The 19,071-nt window shown below is 39.8% G+C and overlaps 1 protein-coding gene across 2 annotated transcripts in view; it reads right to left on the bottom strand.

The window, feature by feature from the left end:
- prex1 (phosphatidylinositol-3,4,5-trisphosphate-dependent Rac exchange factor 1) overlaps positions 1–19,071 on the bottom strand; it is an 88,371-nt gene that overhangs the window by 8,842 nt on the left and 60,458 nt on the right. The window contains exons 18-33 of one of the 2 annotated variants that reach the window (XM_053503673.1): positions 15,407–15,555; positions 13,606–13,691; positions 12,362–12,501; positions 11,951–12,065; positions 11,423–11,598; positions 11,166–11,327; positions 10,860–11,070; positions 9,321–9,585; positions 8,050–8,235; positions 4,673–4,761; positions 4,504–4,586; positions 4,086–4,176; positions 3,531–3,659; positions 3,391–3,432; positions 1,504–1,721; positions 62–164 (exon numbers count right to left, since the gene is read on the bottom strand). In XM_053503673.1, coding sequence (XP_053359648.1) covers positions 62–164; positions 1,504–1,721; positions 3,391–3,432; positions 3,531–3,659; positions 4,086–4,176; positions 4,504–4,586; positions 4,673–4,761; positions 8,050–8,235; positions 9,321–9,585; positions 10,860–11,070; positions 11,166–11,327; positions 11,423–11,598; positions 11,951–12,065; positions 12,362–12,501; positions 13,606–13,691; positions 15,407–15,555 — 2,245 coding nt within the window. Of the gene's footprint in view, positions 1–61; positions 165–211; positions 289–1,503; positions 1,722–3,390; positions 3,433–3,530; positions 3,660–4,085; positions 4,177–4,503; positions 4,587–4,672; positions 4,762–8,049; positions 8,236–9,320; positions 9,586–10,859; positions 11,071–11,165; positions 11,328–11,422; positions 11,599–11,950; positions 12,066–12,361; positions 12,502–13,605; positions 13,692–15,406; positions 15,556–19,071 lie in introns of those variants that run through there. The other variant, XM_053503674.1, reaches the window with a different exon arrangement.

Here is a 19,071-nt window from a genome sequence, read left to right as displayed (position 1 = left end):
AGAAACAGCTGTCTGTTAGATGGTATTAAAAGTTTTATGTTTAGCAGATGCAGATGCTCACTCGCAACAAGGCATTCGTTCTCCAGCGGTCGGAAGAGCACGGTGACTTTATCCAGATCCTGCAGGGCTGCTTTCGTGTCTTCCAGCATGGTGCGCTCCTCTCTCTGGCACATGGAAAGAGACTCGGACTGAATACTCGGAGGAATACTCCAACTTTCTCCAACTTAAATGCATCTCTATCTAAAGCATCTGTAGCTAGAAATTTTTTAGGCATTTCAATGTGAGTCTCTGTACCGAGAATAGAAAGAAACACATACATACGTTTACTGTTTTTATACTTAAAATGGTAATGACAGTTGTAGAAATTAATAATCAATATTTCAATGTTATTTTATCAATAGTTATCGTCATATACAAATTCAATAAATAAAAATAATTATAAACCTTACAGTTATACTACTTTCTTAGCAGTTTGTTAGGTCCAGTAGTGGAAGCTTGCCAGTACTGGGGGTTTTGAACCACAAACTGATCAGTAACTCCTTAACCACTGAGCCACCACCCAGAGACTTACTTCTATTATTACTGTCTGTCTGTTCAGTTTCTCAGTATTCTGTGGCAATTCCAGATGTTACAGCAGATACTCTGACACATTCTCTATCCCACAGTTGCATAAGCCTTTCCCAGGGGACTGGGGGGGGCACAAGGCAGGGTATGGTACGTACTGTACTGGGTGCTAATACATTGCACAGCACAAGCGCGCACACACACACACACACACAAACAATGTGCAATTTGAAAACTGGAGTACCCGGAGGAAACCCATCGGGCACGAGGAGAACGTGCTAACTCCATGCGCACAGACCCGTAGCAGAAATCGAATCCTTGAGCCTGGAGATGCGAAGCCTGAGAACATGTTCAAATTGAGTAGTTTTGTTCACAGGCTATATATACAATATATTCAGGCACAGTATGGACACAATGGTAAAAGCATTGCAGGGTCCCTGCTTTGCTCCCGAGGTTACTGTATGTTAATGTCTGTGTGGACTCCCCGTGCACATTCTTTTTGGTTTCATCCAGGTTCCCTTTTGGTGAATCGGCTACACTAAACTGTGCGAAACGTGTGCACATTAGTGTGTGAAATTGTGTGCTTGGCGTACTGTGATGGTCCGTCATCGCAGGCTCATACTTTGTGCTGCGTGCTCCCAGGTTTGGCTTCAACCCTGACCAGGATAAAGCCGTTACTGACGATGAATGTATGTATGAATAGACTTCTATTATACGAAGACAGAATGATCCGAGTGTTTATTAATTTTTAGCTTAGCTTTTTTCGGAGGATGTAAGATTTCTTCCTGGGTGTCATCAAGCCTTAAGTACCTAAGCCTGTTTCAGTCCTATATATTAGAAAACCCAACTTGACCTTATTGAAACATGCCCTTTAGTTGCTCTGTTAAATTAGCTTTTAAGAAGTCCACATGACAGGGTGGGACAGGTAGCGTGGCTCACCACGTGCGGCGAAAGGGTGGACTGGAAGTTGAAGAGCACCCCGATCGCCGAGATCTGCTCCAGCCATTTGCGGCTGACCTCCTTGCAGTCGTCTTCATATTCACCGTTGTTGTTGAAGCGAAGGTTCAGCGCCCAGACCAGTTGCTCGGCCAGCGTGCACATCGCACCCACGAGGGCCTGGCAGAAAATCGCATCTCGTCGCAGCTGCAGCTCCGTGTCTATACGAGGGGGGAGAGAGTAATGTGGAGAGACAGAGATGACATGTAACAGCTGGCTGTGGCAGCAGCCTTAGAAAAGACAGAGCAAAAGATAGTAACAAGACAGATTAGAATAGCTGATGGAGAGAAAGTAATAGCGCTCTATTTACTCCTCCAGCTCCTGGTGAAAATCAACCGTCTAGAACTTCAGACGGTGATATCATACAATGTGCTTCAAGACCTGCCTGGTGTGTCATCCGACGTATAAACACTGAACACATTGATTATACAATATTGTTTTTGTTGTGTTTTAACTTTGTTCTTTTGGCAGCTGCTCTGAGTGAGTGGAGTATTAATACAGAGCCCCTGGCAGCCGTCGTAGCGTTATGCTGAAAAAGCGCCAAACACTCTCAAAGAGGAAGACACACTCCACACACACACACACACACACACACACACACAGCTTACAGTGCAGGGTCGGGATAGGGGTAAAAGCAGGAGCAGGTCCTGGCAAGAGTGTGCGTTTGTGGAGAGCAATAAGAAGCAGTCGCGAGATCAGATTCCCTCACACTCTCTCAACAGCTTCCATATGCCTCTCACCACAGAACCCAGGAGACTCTCTCTCTCTCTCTTTCCTCTTTCAATAGTTCTTACTCTAGATCTCTTACTTTTAACCTCCTGCACTTTCACTCAGAAGCTCAGACAGACAGCCCCCCCGCGCCCTCTACACACACACACACACACACACACACACATGCACTTAGGAACGCCAGTGGAATTTCAATAAAACAATCAAATATCTCATAGCACAGCACACACCCTGAGCGTCCCTGGAAAGTCAACACGGAGACAAGTCAACTACAGAGGTTTTATACAGGGCAGAAATATTACATAACATACCACTTTGTAGGGAATGCACAGGAGGTGAAAAGGAGAGTATATCTTCCTTGAAAAGTTTTCAACGCTTGACAATTTCAATTTGCCTTAGCAGATGTAAATTATTATTATTATTATTATTATTATTATTCATTCATTTTCTATACTGCTTGTCCTGTAAACAGGGATGGAGCCTATCTCAGGAAATTTGGGTACGAAGCCTGGATAAGGTGCCAATCCATCGTAGGCCACACACACACACACACAAACACACAAACACAGGCAGACACACAAACACACAGACACACAGACTCTAGGGACAATTTAGGAATGCCAACTAGTTTTTATCCACATCTTTGGACTGTAGAAGAAAACCGGAGAACCCAGAGAAAACCCACCAAGCACAGAAGGACAATGCAAACTCTATGCACACAGACCCGAGGTGAAAATCGAACCCTCAACCCTGAAGGTGCAAGGTCACAGTGCTAATCACTATGCAACTATTATTATTATTATTGTCAAAATAAATTCATTTAAAGTAAAATCAGGAAACTGAGCCATAAATAAATATCCAATATAATAAGTGATATGAGTACATTGTACAGGTTATTTAAATCACTGGTACAATTATTAGCAACAAACATTGTTAAGACGCAATAACATCATTAACCCTTTCATTAATTTAAACTAGTTATGTAATTTCGAGAGAAAAAAATGTATATACAAAATTAACCCCACTCTTATATTGGAAACTTTAGTGGAAATTGTTGTTTAATGTGTGTTCAGTCAACTGTAGAGATGATTATGTGCTTACCTGTGCACTTCAGCAACGCCAGCAGGAGCTGATTCCTTCCATCTGAAACACATCAAATCAAATCAACCACGGAACATTTGTGCAAAAATGCATTTATAAACTCTAAACAGCAAAGAAACTGAACGATGTTCTGGACACACCCTCCACGAAGCGATGCAGGCTGTCCACCAAGTTCTTGATGGAGTTGGGCAGGTTCCAAGGGTCCTCCTGGATGTTTTTGTGTAGGACGTATCTGCACCGTGCTGTCCAGTCGTCAGCGTGGCGGAATTCTGCCCCCACATAGGTGTGACACACAGTCAAAATGAGGGCTATTCAAGCTCAGATGAAAGAGTGTGTGTTTGTACTGTATGCATGTGTGTGTGCAGAGGTAAGAGGCTTTCTCGTCTGCGATTTCTGGCAGAAGCCCATGTGTACGCGCACGTGTGTGTCTTATGTGAGAGTCAGGACAAAAAGCATTGGATGTGCTCATAGGTTTCTATTGTAAAGATGGTTTTAATTATGACCCTTCTCTAACACTGGGAATACAGATTTGTGTGTGTGTGTGTCACACTCTATAAAATGAGACAGAGAAAAGATGTGTTGTCTTGCTACAGTAGAGTTCAGAAAGTGGTAATAACCGACCACAAATACACACACCCTAAACATTCTTCCAAACATAGCACACACACCAGTATTTGCCCCACACTGGGCCGTACCTGGCTGAGTGTGGTCAGGGTGGAAATGCTTGGTTTCCTCACATGCTTTGCTCATGACCGGCCCTTTCAGAAGGCTGTTGATAGAGTCGACCTGAACGGGAAAAACACAAACACACAGACAGAATCGAAATAAATCCTCCCTTCAGTGCAGGCTGGAGGAGTCTATGTCCAGGAGGACAAAGGGCAAAGATCAAAGGTTAATATAGGGAGGTGGACACAGTTATCTGAGGAAGCGTGCTGTGATGTAAGAGAAGAAAGCACAGGAAGGAAAAATGGCCTAAGTGAGCTCATGGGCGGACAGAGAGGAGAAACAGAAAGGATGAGAATAAATAAAACAATCAAATGTCGAAAGACAGCTCTGTGCAGAAGGAAGCTGTGTTGAAATATCTAGGACTAGCACACGAGTCATTATACTAACTTGGTTGAAAAGATGCTCGAGACACCCATGCAGTTTGTCCTGTTTGTCCAGGGGCATCTGCATGTCACATGGCAGCTCATCTCCTACATGGTACAATACAAAAAACAATTAAAACACAAACTCAAGCAGAACTTACACTTTTAAAAGGTTCAAAAGTGTTGCCACTTACCCGAGCCCATCTCGTCACTCCCGAGATAAGAGCTGTTGCTTCGTACGCTCGTGTAGGACAGCACAGAGTCTCGGTTACTGTTACACTCACTGAAACAAGAAACACGCAGAAACAGCATAACTTTAATGCACACCTCAAGTTGCATGAAATCAACTCCATTCCAAGTCCAATTAGAAAAATAAAAATGACAAAGAAGTGAGATTTCTCTCTTCTTGCCACCAAACCTGTACTGAAGTTATATGAATTTGTTTTTTGAATACAGTATAAACTAAACATTTTTAAACTTATTCAGTAATATAGCCTATATATGATTTTATATATCACTTTTTGATGTGTAGGTGATTTTGCCAATATTCCTGCAAATTTTTACTTTTATTTTTTTTTTCAACTTCTAAAGCATTTTAAGCTTCATTTTATTAATTCATTCTTTTGTCCATTCATCTTCTATACCGCTTATCCTGTGCATGTACAGGGTTGCACTGGGCCTGGAGCCTATCCCAGAATACTTTGGGCATGTGGCAGGGTACATCCTAGACAGGGTGCTAATCCATCGCCGGACACGCGTACACACACAACAGGCCAATTAACCTAATCTGCATGTTTTTGGACTGAGGGAGGAAACCCACCAAGCACAGGGAGAACATGCAAGCTCCATGCACACAGGAGGTGCGAGGCCACAGAGCTAAACACTAAAGTTGCTGGCTGCTCCCTGCATGGGGTTGCCACAGCAGACCATCCACTCCGCATACACAAGTTTGACACAGGTTTCATGCCGGATGCCCTTCCTGACGCAACCCTCCCATTTTATCTGGATTTGGGACCGACACTGCATCCAGTGGCTGGTAATTTAACCCGGGCCTTCCGCATGGCAGGCGAAACATCTACCACTGGGCCACCAGTGCCCTCATTTTACTTTCTGCAACCTTTAGGTGTGTCTTTTGATTTAATGTATTTTCCCTTTATATGTCTAAAGAAGCATCTCGGCTCCTTTACAGACCACAGCATCTCTTATTACCACCATAGTGAAACTTGAAATAGGAAGTACCAATAGCAAGTTCACCTGATATGAACTTCACTTAGACCAGACTAAGTGGACTACAGAGAATATTCTCTGAGGCAGTGTTAACACAAGTGTCTGATATTACTGAGCGAATAGAAATAGCCAGTGGACTTGTGGCCGTCACTAAATGCACATGGACAGTATTGTTAACAGCTAGGTTTGTGTGAAATCATAGAATCACAGATCAGTCTGGGAGAGCAGAGGACACAATTACTGTAACAACACTTTAGCCAAGAATTAACACACTTGGCCATGTCTTAACACTCACCCTCCCACATGAAGGAGTGAAAGATATAGCAGATGGAAAAAAGAAATAGAGGGACAGAAGGAGACAGAGAGAAAGAGAGAGAGAGAGACAGAGAGAGAGAGAGAAAAAGAGAGAAAAGGCACTAAAGTAAAAACTAGATAAGCACTGTAGAAGTCTTGACTCTCACACATTAAATTCATGCATGAAACCTGATAATAATAACCAAAGTGTTTTTACCACAGATAGACCCAAAAGCTGATGTAATTTCTCGGTAATGCAAGGGAGGGGGGGTCCTGTAATGTATGAGATCACCCACTCAGAAGGTATCGGGCTTTAATGGTGGGTGGCTGTATAATGGAAGAGAGAGTGCATACGCACTCGGTCATTTCGAGCTCCTGCAGTCAGCATGCTGTTAGTGGTCAGTATGAGCAAGGCTCTGCTCAACCCAGCATGTGCACAATAACAAGCCCCCGCACATGAACGATGACACTGAAGGGATTGAAGATGACGTGAGGTTTTAGCCACGGGGCAGAGTAATGGAGCATCCCTACAAACAAGGTGCTGATTGTGCTCTGAAGCTGCTGGAGCAAAACACGTCAGGTTTCAAAACATCTGTTCTGCAGGAGAAGCGGCTACGAGGGCGGTGCTGTAGAGAGCGAAATCCACCTGAGGGCATCGGCTCCACTGATGTACACCATACGTGCCCTAGTCCACTGTTTACCATCAGCCTGAACTTCATTAAACAAAGTTTCCATTATGAATTATACACTTTTAGTAGAATTAATTAGACAGTGAAAAATGGGCACTGAGGAACTTTTGTAAGGTATTGGTACTGGATGTTTATATAGGAATATTTACACAAATTAACATGTAATTTTATGGAAGTACATTTAACTTTAAATTTCATGCTAAACAATCCCTTTAACATTAACTTTGGCTGAGTGGAGACAAGGATGGATACCTTACTCACTTATCTTCTATACCGCTTTATCCTGTATTCAATTCAGGGTCGTAGGGATCTGGAGCCTATCCCAGGAGACTTAGCGCACGAGGCTGGGTACACCCTGGACAGGGTGCCAATTCATAACAGGGCACACACACAATCATTCACACATACGTACGGGCAATTTGGGAACGCCAATTAGCCTAATCTGCAGGTCTTTAGACTGTGGGAGGAAACCGGAGTACCCAGAGGAAACCCACCAAGCATGTGGAGAACATGCAAACTCCACGCACACAGAGACGGGAATCGAGCCCGGACAGAAATCTAACCTGGACGCTAAAAGTGCAAGGCGACAGCGCTAACCAAAAAAACCACTGTGCCGCTATGGATACTTCAGACTAACAAAATTATATATACACCGGTATATATATATATATATATATATATATATATATATATATATATATATATATATATATATATATCTTTCATCATCATTTAATTATGATGCACAATGTGGTGGCCAATTCATGAGTGAAAATGAGTCCTTGTTGCTACTTCATGCTATTGCCACATAAGATTGCCAAGCCTAGAACAGACCTCCTGAAGCAACCCCCAATCATAACACTTCCTGGGCTCTATGCTTGAAAAGTGCATCACCTCACATTCTTCCCTTCTTCCCATTTGCTCTAAAATGCAATCTTCCAAACAAATTAAGATTAGTTAACAATGCGACTTTGCCAAGCGTTTAAGTGATCTCCATTTATGTTTCTTCCAATCACATTTCTTCAATGAAGTTGATGTTGGCCAGTTTTTAAAAGCAATTGTAGTCATTGGTTGTTTTCCTTGCTTGATGCAGGCTAATAATTTGACCTTTGTGTAAAATTATATTAGATGAAATAAGCTGCTTGTGTTCGGCACGTTGAATAATAAGGGTTTATGTGTAACTGAACTTTTAATATCATAGTTTATTACTGAAATTATCTATATTATTTAGTTTTGACTTATTGTTATAAATAAAGCTCTATTTTAAACAATCTTATGCAATTTAAAACATTTTGCTTCGTGCAAAAACATCCAGCCATTTCAAATATCTGCAGTTTTGACTTTTGTCGTCTTCTAATCACCTGTAAGAGTCTCTGTAGCTCATGGTGTCATGTCCAGAATCCTCCTGATCATCCTCGTTCACTTTGAAGCACACTCTTTTGCTCTGAATGGTCTCCTCATGCCCTGGAGAAGTAGACGGCACGCTGTCATCTGAAGGAGGTTCGGAGCTCTGAGGTTGGATGGGACCAGTGATGGAGGAAAGAAGCCTATAACAAACACATGTACGCATACAAACAGTTACATATTATAAACAGAAACACACAAAAATGTTAAGGAATACACAAACAGTAAAACATAATCAGTAACGTTTAAAGCTAAAGGTAATTACATGTTGAGGTGTTGCTGCTTTTTATATGTGAGCCACACAACCACTAAAAGGATTTATTTTAAAATGTTATCAGAATACATGAGAGAGGGGGGAAAAAGTGATAAAAGGGAAAGGCAGGGAAATGATGTCTCCTCCTGTGTAGTGTGTTATGGCTTCAGCCCTGGTCGGCTCGGTCCTGCCCATGAATATTTTTAGACTTTCAGAAAAGGCTTTCTCATGTAGGAAGGAGAACTGGCTGGTGGGACTCGCTGTTCTCTGGTGTGGTGGAGTTACACCCCAATGTTGAAACATGCTATTTGATAAAGGAGATTTTTTTTCCCCACAAACAGACAGAGATAGAGGGAGAGAGACTAAAAAAGTACTGCATGCATCTGATTTGTCAAAAACCTGTGAAATACATCATCTGTAAAAAAAAAATATATATTCGTAATACAAAGTAAAATTTTGTATAAGTCAGATATTTATCTGCTTAAATCTTTTTAAAATTAGGCTTTAACTAAATAGGCTTTAACTTTTATAACTGAAAGATGTTGATTATTGTTGCTTCTGAGCAAAGGAAAAATGTTTTTAATGAAAGTAGCATAAAAAAATTTGCATTATGCATTTTCAAACCAATAATAGTAATATAAAAACTAACTTTAAAAAAAAGAAACAGTAGGAAATTACGGTATACAGTACATATAACAAGACAAAAAGCCGTGACTGTGCGAAATTCAAACTTTTGAATGAAACAATTATCAAGCATGGACAAACGATAACATTTAAAAAAATTTACATTTTAACACACATTTTAAAACAAAAAACGCAGATTCAATCCTTAATCCTTAATCGTTCTTAGACTGTTGGTTAATTGGTTTATCACAGCGTATCGTATTAAGCATTTCACTGCATATCAAACTGTGTATGACTGTGTATGTGACATAAAATTTGAATTTGATTTAATTTATTATCTTTCAAACTTACACCTCAATTTGAGCAACGTAGAGCTTCATCTCCCTAACGGCGACATCCAGCCGGTTATAAAGACAGATGTAGTTGTCCTGGCTCTCAGTGTCCTCCTGCTTGAGGAGAAAACTGAGGCCTCCTTCACCGCGCGTGCGCCTCCTGCTTGCCTCAATGCCCCCATCCACTGCTTCCACTTCCTCGTTGTCCAGGCCTGTGCAGCTCCAGGATGGGGCGGCCATACTGGTCACACAGTGGACCGTGTGAGACATGGGGTTCAGATTAGCTGCATAAAAAGAAAAAGTAGACTGAAACGTCTGATCTAGATCGGGCCTATTTTTATGATGTGAAAACACAGCGATTATTAAAACCATGAGAAAGACTAAACATGCTAAACGTATATATATATATATATATATATATGTGTTTTGTTTTTTTCTCATAGCATCCAAAAGCTCTGGTTTCACATGTGTCAAAAAAATGAAGACAGCTCAGAGTCACACAGCCTGGAAAAGCTCCTGATGCATGCAGTAATCTCAGTGAACTCCATCACCAGAAGAATTTAAAGTATCTCTGACAGCGTCACAACTGCCAAGCAGATGTGAAGAAAAGGCGCTTGAAACAAACAATCCTTAAAGAGGAGTCATAACAACAACACAACTGGTGCAGTTCCATGTAGACGCGACCATGTCTAGTGGCAGGTGCAGATACAAACAACAGCCAGCCTTAATACGCGTCAAGTGTAAATAAAGAAAAAAGGCCACGGAAACCTCACACTATAATTAACTATAACTTGTTTCTTAGCATGTGTTCTGCAATGCACATTACATATTAAAAGTAATAGCAGACATGTGTACAGACAATGCGCTGAAATAAGGTTAACACAATACATGTGGTGCTATTTAGCTTGGCAAAATTAAGCATTTTAACTAAAGGTTAATCATTAAGCCGTGAATAACATGAAAAAACAAATCTGTGGTTTTAAGGTGCAGGAAATGGGAGCGCATGCTCCTCAGGGATAAGGTGAGCTGACATCACTGAGAGCCACTCAGCATGGCCTAATGGAGTCGTAATGGCAGGTTGATGGAAGTGATTTCAACCCGAGAGCTTTAAAAAGGCTTTGATTTGCTGTGGGAATAGTCGTTACAGCGAGGCATGAAAATTTACGACGCCCTCATGGTTTAAACCGTATGCTTTAATTATTTTTTCATGATGGTTAACTATTAACAAAGGGAGTTTAGTCCGACGGAATCCTTGTGTAAGTGATACAATCTGGATAATTGCTTTGACAACCATGAGGTTGAGTTATGCTTTTGTTGTTATTGGGGAAATACAGAGAACAGTGAAATCACACCTTTTTAGCACAGTACACACTGCATGCTATATTTATCCCAGTGTGCATAATTGTACTTTTCAATGAATACTGTAAACTGTTGCCAAAATGATGCAATTTTGTCCTTTCCCCCCAAAACAGGATGAAGGAAAAAAAACATTATATTAAAGCCATTTTTTAAACAACAGTGAGAAATTAACAAAACTAGACTAACAAATTTTACCAACCTTGGTCTGGGTCGAGGCCAAAAAAGGAATTCTTGCGCCCAAAGCGGATGCTAAAGGCACGACCGGCCGATGTGCTGCTCTTGGGGCATGAAACCTGCATCAAATTCAGGTGGCAGTTGGTGGGCACGAAGTCCATGCATCCCAGAGCATGAGGTTTATTGCTAGCTTGCTTGAACATGGGCGAACCCTTATTCTGAAGCTCATCTGCAAACTAAACAAATGATGAAGGGATGTAAACTTTTGACTTAAGTTGGAGAGAAAGAATGAATAGATAACATGAGTTTTGTTTTGTTTTTTCCCCCGCACCTGTCGGTAGCTACGAATACGTTTGTGTATACTCTCCAGTTTGGAGTCGCAGATATTTCTGAACTCATACTGTGGCATGGACACGACGCGCTCGCTCTGAGCAATCAGCTGACTGCAGCTCGTCACAAAATGATTGTCGTCTTTAGAAAATGCTTCCAATATCTGAAACACAGCAAACGGTATTAAATAAAAATTTAAAAATAAATAATCACAAATTTAAATATCCTTATCCCAAGTCTAGTTTGATGCCTTATTACCTTCGCTGTGAGGTGGAAGCAGCCCTTTGGCTCCACCATCTTTTCCAGGACATGGTGCTTGATCCCGGTTGAGCTCACGTACTCATATGCAACCCCGTGTTCCAGGTGCACGTTATCCACCATCATGTTAACCAGTGGGGCGTCTCCAGAAAGGGACAAATGTTGCAGACCTCGAACTACAATGACAAACCAACAAGGAAATAATTTGGAATAAACTACATGTTATTTGTTTCTTTTTATTAACAGCTTTATCTTAAGTTTGGGTGGTGGATCCAGAGCCTATCCCAAGGTCATTCTACACACCACATCCAGGAAGTATTTGCGCACTCATCACATTCATCCACTTATCATGTAATTTACCATAGCCAATTGAACAGCATGCATGATTTTTCTAGGTTAAGAAAGGCGAGACAACCTAGAAGAAATCCATGTGTTGTGTTAGCCATTGACTTGGAGGGATGTTTGAAACTAAATACTGTACACACACCCATCCACCCACAACTGCCACAGCCAGAGAAACCACAGTACCTGTTCCATTAGTGCAGCCGTTTTCCTCTCCATCTGAACCGTTCTCAGGCAGACACATGCTGAACGCTTGTTCCTCCACATCGTCATACACGCGGTACACCCACGGACTGTGGCCCTGCGTTAATACGAAAAAAGAAGAAGGAAATGTGATGTCAATGATGGTGATGAAAACTGCTGTAGCATCTATCCAGCTCTATGCAATCCAAACCAAATCAAACAAAGTGGAACAGTTGAGATCTAAGGTTATAATATATGTATTTTTTTTATTAGCTAAAAACTTAATTGAACTGAACTTACAGAAAGGTGCATTAAATATACTAAAAATGAAAAACTTTCATTTTGCCCTAAGGTTATGTCAACTTTCACACTCAACTGTAGAGGTAATTATCTACAGCAGCCACCGGATCTTACCTGCTCCTTTTCATCCTGTTCGGGCTGATAGCTGCTGAAGTGCTCCAGCACTTCGTCATAGTTGCTCTGGCTCATGTTCGCACCGTTTACTTTGAGCACGCATTGGCCTGGCTGCAAACCTGCTGCTGCGGCCTCTGACCCTACACACATCCACAAGCATGCACACACACACACACAAAGTGATGTCAGAGCACATTAAATTGACGCTACCAACAAATGGCACATTATTTTATTTTTTTACTTATTTTTTTTCCTATGGACAAAATCTTATTGTAAAGCTAAACAAATCATTTTCATTAAACTGGATCCAGACTGCAATAAAAAAAAAAGGCACAGAATGTTGAGACTGGAGAATTAAAAAGACCACGACAGCCTAAACAAAAACGGCAGAAACTAAAAGCCGGGCTGCAGAAATGCACCATTCGAGACAAGTGAAGCCTCAATATGCCAACCTAGTATGTAATAATACATAAACTATTCCTCAAACTCAGCTCCACCTTCTCCTGCACACAGTAAATGTACACCAAGCACCAAAACCCTGTATTTATATAAAAACAAGATTGCATTGAATTATATGTTCACTTTTATTGCAAAGACAATATTGCACATTTAATTTCTAGCCTTTGCTAAATTATGAGTGTAGTCTATATACCATCCCTCCAGTAAAAGTAACACGTTGAGACATTTTCCATCATTAAATCTTTCATCAACATCCTGTAAATCTGTACACCTTTGCTGTAAATGTCTTTCTACATAACTGTATGTTTATCAGGATTCATGCCTGACTGTGAGGTAGAGTGTTATTTTTAGTGGTCCAGATGTTTATCACATGAGCAGTGCAGTCTGTGTTAGGAAAGCATTTTTCTTATTTTTAATGTTTAGTTTTTATTGCTGACACATCTGCTTGACAGGTTAGAGGGTAAAGGGCAATTGCATTCCTGCTTTTGAGGAAATAAATAAGACTTTGTGTGAATGTATCCGATAAAAATAATATCCAGTGAAACCACTTAATGTCCCTTAAAAGATTCATCTGGAGCTTAATTTAAAATGCTGAAATTGTTTCATTATGGGCAAATGGACAAATGAAAAGTGGATAAAAAGATAAAACAGTAAAATTATTTTTAAAACAAAAGTACAAAGCAGCTTTAGATATCAAACACGTCAAAATGTATTTTTGATAGTTTCTGAAACTCTGAAAAACGTACACACACACATACACACATGCACATGCATGCAGAGCTTACCTTTCTTCACTGCATGCACATATGGAGGACAGGATCCGCGCAGTTTGAAAGACAGGCCATCTTGACAATCTGGAATCTTCACAAGCCTTTATTTCACAGAGAAAATAAGGAACATCCTGAGTCCATACACTTTTTAGGAGTTCTTATGAAATTCTCATATTGATTTATTTCCAAATGCAGTTTAAACCGACTAGTCCCATATGTTTTACAGATAACTAAAGATCATTTGCGTACCATCTTGCTCTATACTACCGGTTATGAAATCCTTGATGCCTTGATCTTTTTTAGAATTTTTTAAGGTTCTGTTTGTACATTTTCAAATTAAAATGTGTTTCTAGTTTTAATAATTACATCATTTCAAAGATACATCCGAACAATTTGCAATATTTCCATACAATAAATCTGGCCTGGAAATGAGACAAATTCTAATTTAGTCATTGCGAAATCTCACCAGTCATAGGGCTTTCCCCTATCAAGTAAAAAAACTTCCATTCAGGGAGTGCAAAAGCTATTACATGTTTTCTTTGAGGCATGTCATGCTGCTGCTCATGGACCATAAGGGGGCAGCATAACAGAATTGAGGGAAAGCGCTATCTGCCCTGTTCTGCTTCTATAACCTCAGAGATGCCCATGATTGGCTTTTGTCACTGTGGCTGATAAAGAAAAGCAAGCATGCTCTTTTTCTTAGATGAGAGCACGGACAATTATGTTCACTAAGACTCTCGGTCATGGGTGGCTCTGGTGTCACTGGGATTTGAACTTGCGATCTTCAGATTACTTTCCTTTTGCACTATTTATACTGTAGATATTAGGGAAAAAATTATCATGTCATCTGTACTTTCACATGAAAAGCAACATACAAGCCCAGCTGTTAGACTGTGGTCCAGATGTGGACCTGGCAAATCGGTTTGCATTTGCATTAAGTATTTAAAAAAATACTGCAGCAAAATCAGTATTTCATAATCAGCTTATTTCATAAGTAAACTTATGAAAGAATTAAATTTAATGAGTCACATGCATCAGTCAAATGAGTCAAATGTATCATCATTACTTAACTGAAGGTAGCGCGCCAAGAAAGGGAAGAGGTTTCACAGACACTTTTTTTTTTGGGTTAAGCAATTTTTTTTTTTTTTTACAAACTGTTAACACAAAAAGCGGTATGCATTCATTCTACAAGTTCTAAACCAATGTCTCTTTCACTCTGAGTATGTTGCACTAATCTGAAAAGGTAACGTGAAGCTCCACAGCAAAGCTAAACATAACTACTTTAAACTGTCGTATCTAAAGCTATGAACTTCACAATGTTATGTTAAATACCCCAGTATTCGTCATTCATAGTTTCAACAGCGGAAGTGCGGAAAAGAGGAAAAAAAGTCAATGTTTTCATTATAACTATAATCGTCTTGCAGGCAGCGACTTAATATACATTCCATGTACACATCTGCAAGGTTTGTGTCCCAAAGGTGTAGTACTAGTAGCAAATCTATAAAGTTGAAATGAGTATGTAATGTGAAAGAAAATATGTATAAATCTAAATGATCCAATTTTTCACGTTGAGCAGGACCAGAGCGATGGTGGCAAGGAAAAACTTTCTCCCTGAGATAGCAATAGGAAGAAACCTTGAGAGGATACAGACTCAGCAATGATTCCATCCTCATATGGATTATAACGGATAGCTGGGATTGATTTGTGGTCATACTGAGTGTTAGGAGGCTGACAGTTTAGTATAACAGAAGAGAACGATGTACTGTATAATGTATGTTGTGAGTATATCCAGTTACTGCTATAAAGAGAGACTCACTCTTTGTTTTTGGTGGCAACTAGCAGCCTGAGAGAGCGGCGTATACAGAAAGACTGGTTGATCATTATCTCCACCTCGGCGAAGGGTCTCAGGAACACCAAGTCTTCATTAATGGAGTAGATCTTCCTTCCTGCTTGCAACCCTGCCATCTATATACAGAGAAACCCAACACAGAAACAAGCACTGAAATGTTACAGTATTCCTACCACAAGTAAAAATAATTAAACTAAATGATGTAAACTTGTTTATAATCTTAGTGACAGGCAATAATAAGCAAGTTTTATAGAACCTTTTTTTTTTTTGCATCAAAGTACAATGAAGTAATAAATATAGATTTCATTTAACATTATTTCCAAAAAGAATTCAGACCTTAATCTTCACACTGAAAAGGACTTTATGGCAGGTGCCAGAGTGAAAGCAGTAAAATAAGGGCTATTTAATTATACAGCTGTGACGCTGGATAATGCAGGCCTCTATGTCCCTTCTCACACACAGGGTCACTGTGACCGTGTACCGCTTGTGGAAACAAATCATTTCCTTCTGCACAGAAGTATTTAGTATTCCTGACCCTACCGCTTAATTCCAGTCTTTCTGACTGCTGCCTATTTTACCCCTGATCCTGCCAGAGATTCCCTTTTTTTATTGGTCTGCTTTAGCAGCAGAGGACAGACAGAGGCCTTGTTACATTTTCGGATGGCAAAAGATGAAAGAGGAGACGATCACACTGGTGGCTACAGGAAACTGGGATGTATACACAACAAAACAGCTTTAACTGAACCAATGTATTTCATAGATCATTGACAATGATCTGTTAAACTATATTCACACTAGGTATCCACTAATAACCACTTGTGTTACCTATAGTTTGCCTTTTGGGAATGTTTCGCGACTGCTTCTATTGTTGCTTGTGCACTGGTCAAATCGACCCCCTCCTTTTTTCCCGAACAATAAATAGTCGCACTCTTATTTAAAGTAGGATTTACCTTACATACAAATCTCCATACCAGTGACACTGGTATATAGAATGAGCAAGCTGGGAATTATCTGTAAACACTTAGAAGCACCAATGATCTCTGCTCCAGGTTTAAAACTGTACACCAAAACTAGACAGTATTTCACTATTAAGACATGACATGATGCATACTGATAGGATGTATGATTCTACAACTGTGAAAAAAAAGAAGCGCATGTTGCAATGCACCCCATCATGCATAGTGCCCAATGTACAAGCTTCTTATGAGCCGGGGTTGCTTCAATTGGACAGTCAGCCGATGACCTGAATGTACCGAAAGACCCTCGGGTATTACATCAATGCATTTGTTCTTCCTTGATGGTACATGTTCACCCAAGAACTCAATTGTTGAGATCAAAGATCTCCATGTGCCCAAAGGCCACATTGTACACCATAATGGTCAAAGGTAAAGACAACTGATCTCTATGGCTTTAATAAATAACTAAAAGATAATTTACCATTTACCTAACAATCCTACTGTAATATCCATTATATTACAATAGTTACAATATATATTTTTATACTGAAAACAAGTCCCTGCCGGCCCTCTTTTGTATGATGTAATAGAAATACTATAGGAGTATACTAGAAGCTTAATTTATTTATGTTTAACAACTATGTGGTTAATTGAGTTGAGTTTTTTCTTTAGTTTTTTCTTTCATACTCTTACTCAAGTCGTTGTTTTTATTATTGATTTTACTTGAGTTTTTTTTGGCGTCTGCTATACCGTTTAATCAAGATTGTGCATTTAATAGAAACAAGACAACTTATGGAGACAACATTGTTTACTGCATTCGTCTTTAAAACATTTTTCACTTGTTACATGGTATAATTGTTTGCAATTGTAAAAATATGGCATTTATTTTTGTAACTCAGCATCACTGTGAACAGAGGCGTCATCTCAACGTGTTTAAAGGGAAAAAGTGAGCGAGGCGTCAGGACTCAGAGGAGAATGTGATGAGGCATGCCTAATTTTCTCCCCACTATCGGAAATGAGAGCGAGACTCTGGAGAGAGTGAATTAAGAAAGCGTGACCTGAGCCCTGAATGACTGCCTGAGCACCCGAGAGCCAATGACGTAGCTGTGAAGACACCAACGAAGCTGGAATAAACCCTCTTAATTAGCAAAACACGTTGCACACAACATCCAGATGATTCCTGGTGATACAGGCCGTGTTCTAATGATGTTCTAAGATTAACTTCCCTCTGTGAACAAGGCGCCTGAGTGACTAAGAAGCAAATCTGAAACAGCACAGTCCACCCAGATGTGCACAGATGTTACACTAACAGGAATGTTAGTTGAATGCATTAAACAACATTGCTAGAATTGCATGCAGCCTAGTAATCGGAGGTACTAGTTTTAGACACAGTTATAATTGTTAAAATCTAAAAAATTGATACTTTATACACTTATCCACCAGGTGAATAACCACCATGCAAAACCAAATCAGACACAATATGGCTTTTATAAAAAAAAAAAGCTATTCTTCCTGTGAAGGTCTTCTTGCAAGAAGCTAAATAAAATGCAAAATTGGATGTTTTGAAGAAAAGAGATTATAAATTCATTAACTGTCAAGTAAAAGCTCCACTCTCTAAGCTGCCATCACGTCTCATGCTTTTGACTGTCCGCAAACATACAACATTAGACTAGCTGATGCATATAACAACACACAGAAAGACCAGCTTTGAAGGGGACAAATCTTTATGGCCATAGTGCTTATCCTCTGCTGATAAACTGTTGGATGTTTGTGACCTCACCAAAATTTCATTAAGTTGTTTGAGCTAAAAGTGGAGATTACGCTTAAGATCCAGTTATATGTCACATGCACCTTCCAGCACAGTCAAATTATTCTTCTTTTTGCAAATCCCAGGGGTCAGAGCTCAGGGTCAGCCAGAATAGGTTGCCCCTGGGGCAGATAGGGCCTTGTTCAAGGGTTCAACAGCCTGGCAGTGCTGAAGCTTGAATCCTTGACCTTCCGAACAGCAACCCAGGGCCCTCATCTTTTGAGCCTGTGTTTCTCTTTGCACCCCATGCTAAAAAACTATTTGTGTCTGGATCAAGTCTTTATTTTCTTTGTAGGGCAATTCAATTCAATGGTCAACTTTACAGTGGAGAAAAAAGGACAAAACCATAGTGCTACACTATTACATTGACTCAGCTCATACGTGTAAATTAAACAGTAAAGTAGAATGCTGAAGATCAAAAACTCAAAGATACAAAAATGATCATAGTAAAAATAATAATAATAATAAAAGAAATAAAAAAAAAGAAAAGGTTATTGATGAAAGTCAGTTTTTTCATAATTACTATATCAAGTATTTCATGTTAAAAACCACAATTTCTGGTTGTTTCTCAAGTGCACATCACATTCATAGAGGTTAATCTTCAATCATTTATTTCAGAAATGACAAACCATTCTTTTAATATACCCTTTTTCTGTTGATTTAAGTCTCTTTCATGGTACAAGTAATGTTTTTAGCAATTGTTTTTTAAATTAACAGATTTTGTACTCATTTTGGGCTCTCTCATAACTATTTGTCTGTTAAATTTTGTATCCATAATGCTGATAAAATGCTTGATGTAAGTTTCCTGATGTAAATGATCCAATCAATTTTAAGAATTCGTCTGTTTTTACTGTAGGGGAAGAGATTAC

The sequence above is a fragment of the Clarias gariepinus genome, chromosome 9 (assembly GCF_024256425.1).
Source record: "Clarias gariepinus isolate MV-2021 ecotype Netherlands chromosome 9, CGAR_prim_01v2, whole genome shotgun sequence".
Classification (NCBI taxonomy): Eukaryota; Metazoa; Chordata; class Actinopteri; order Siluriformes; family Clariidae; genus Clarias; species Clarias gariepinus.
Note: the sequence above shows the minus strand (reverse complement) of the source record. Positions and strands in the feature narration are given on the sequence as shown.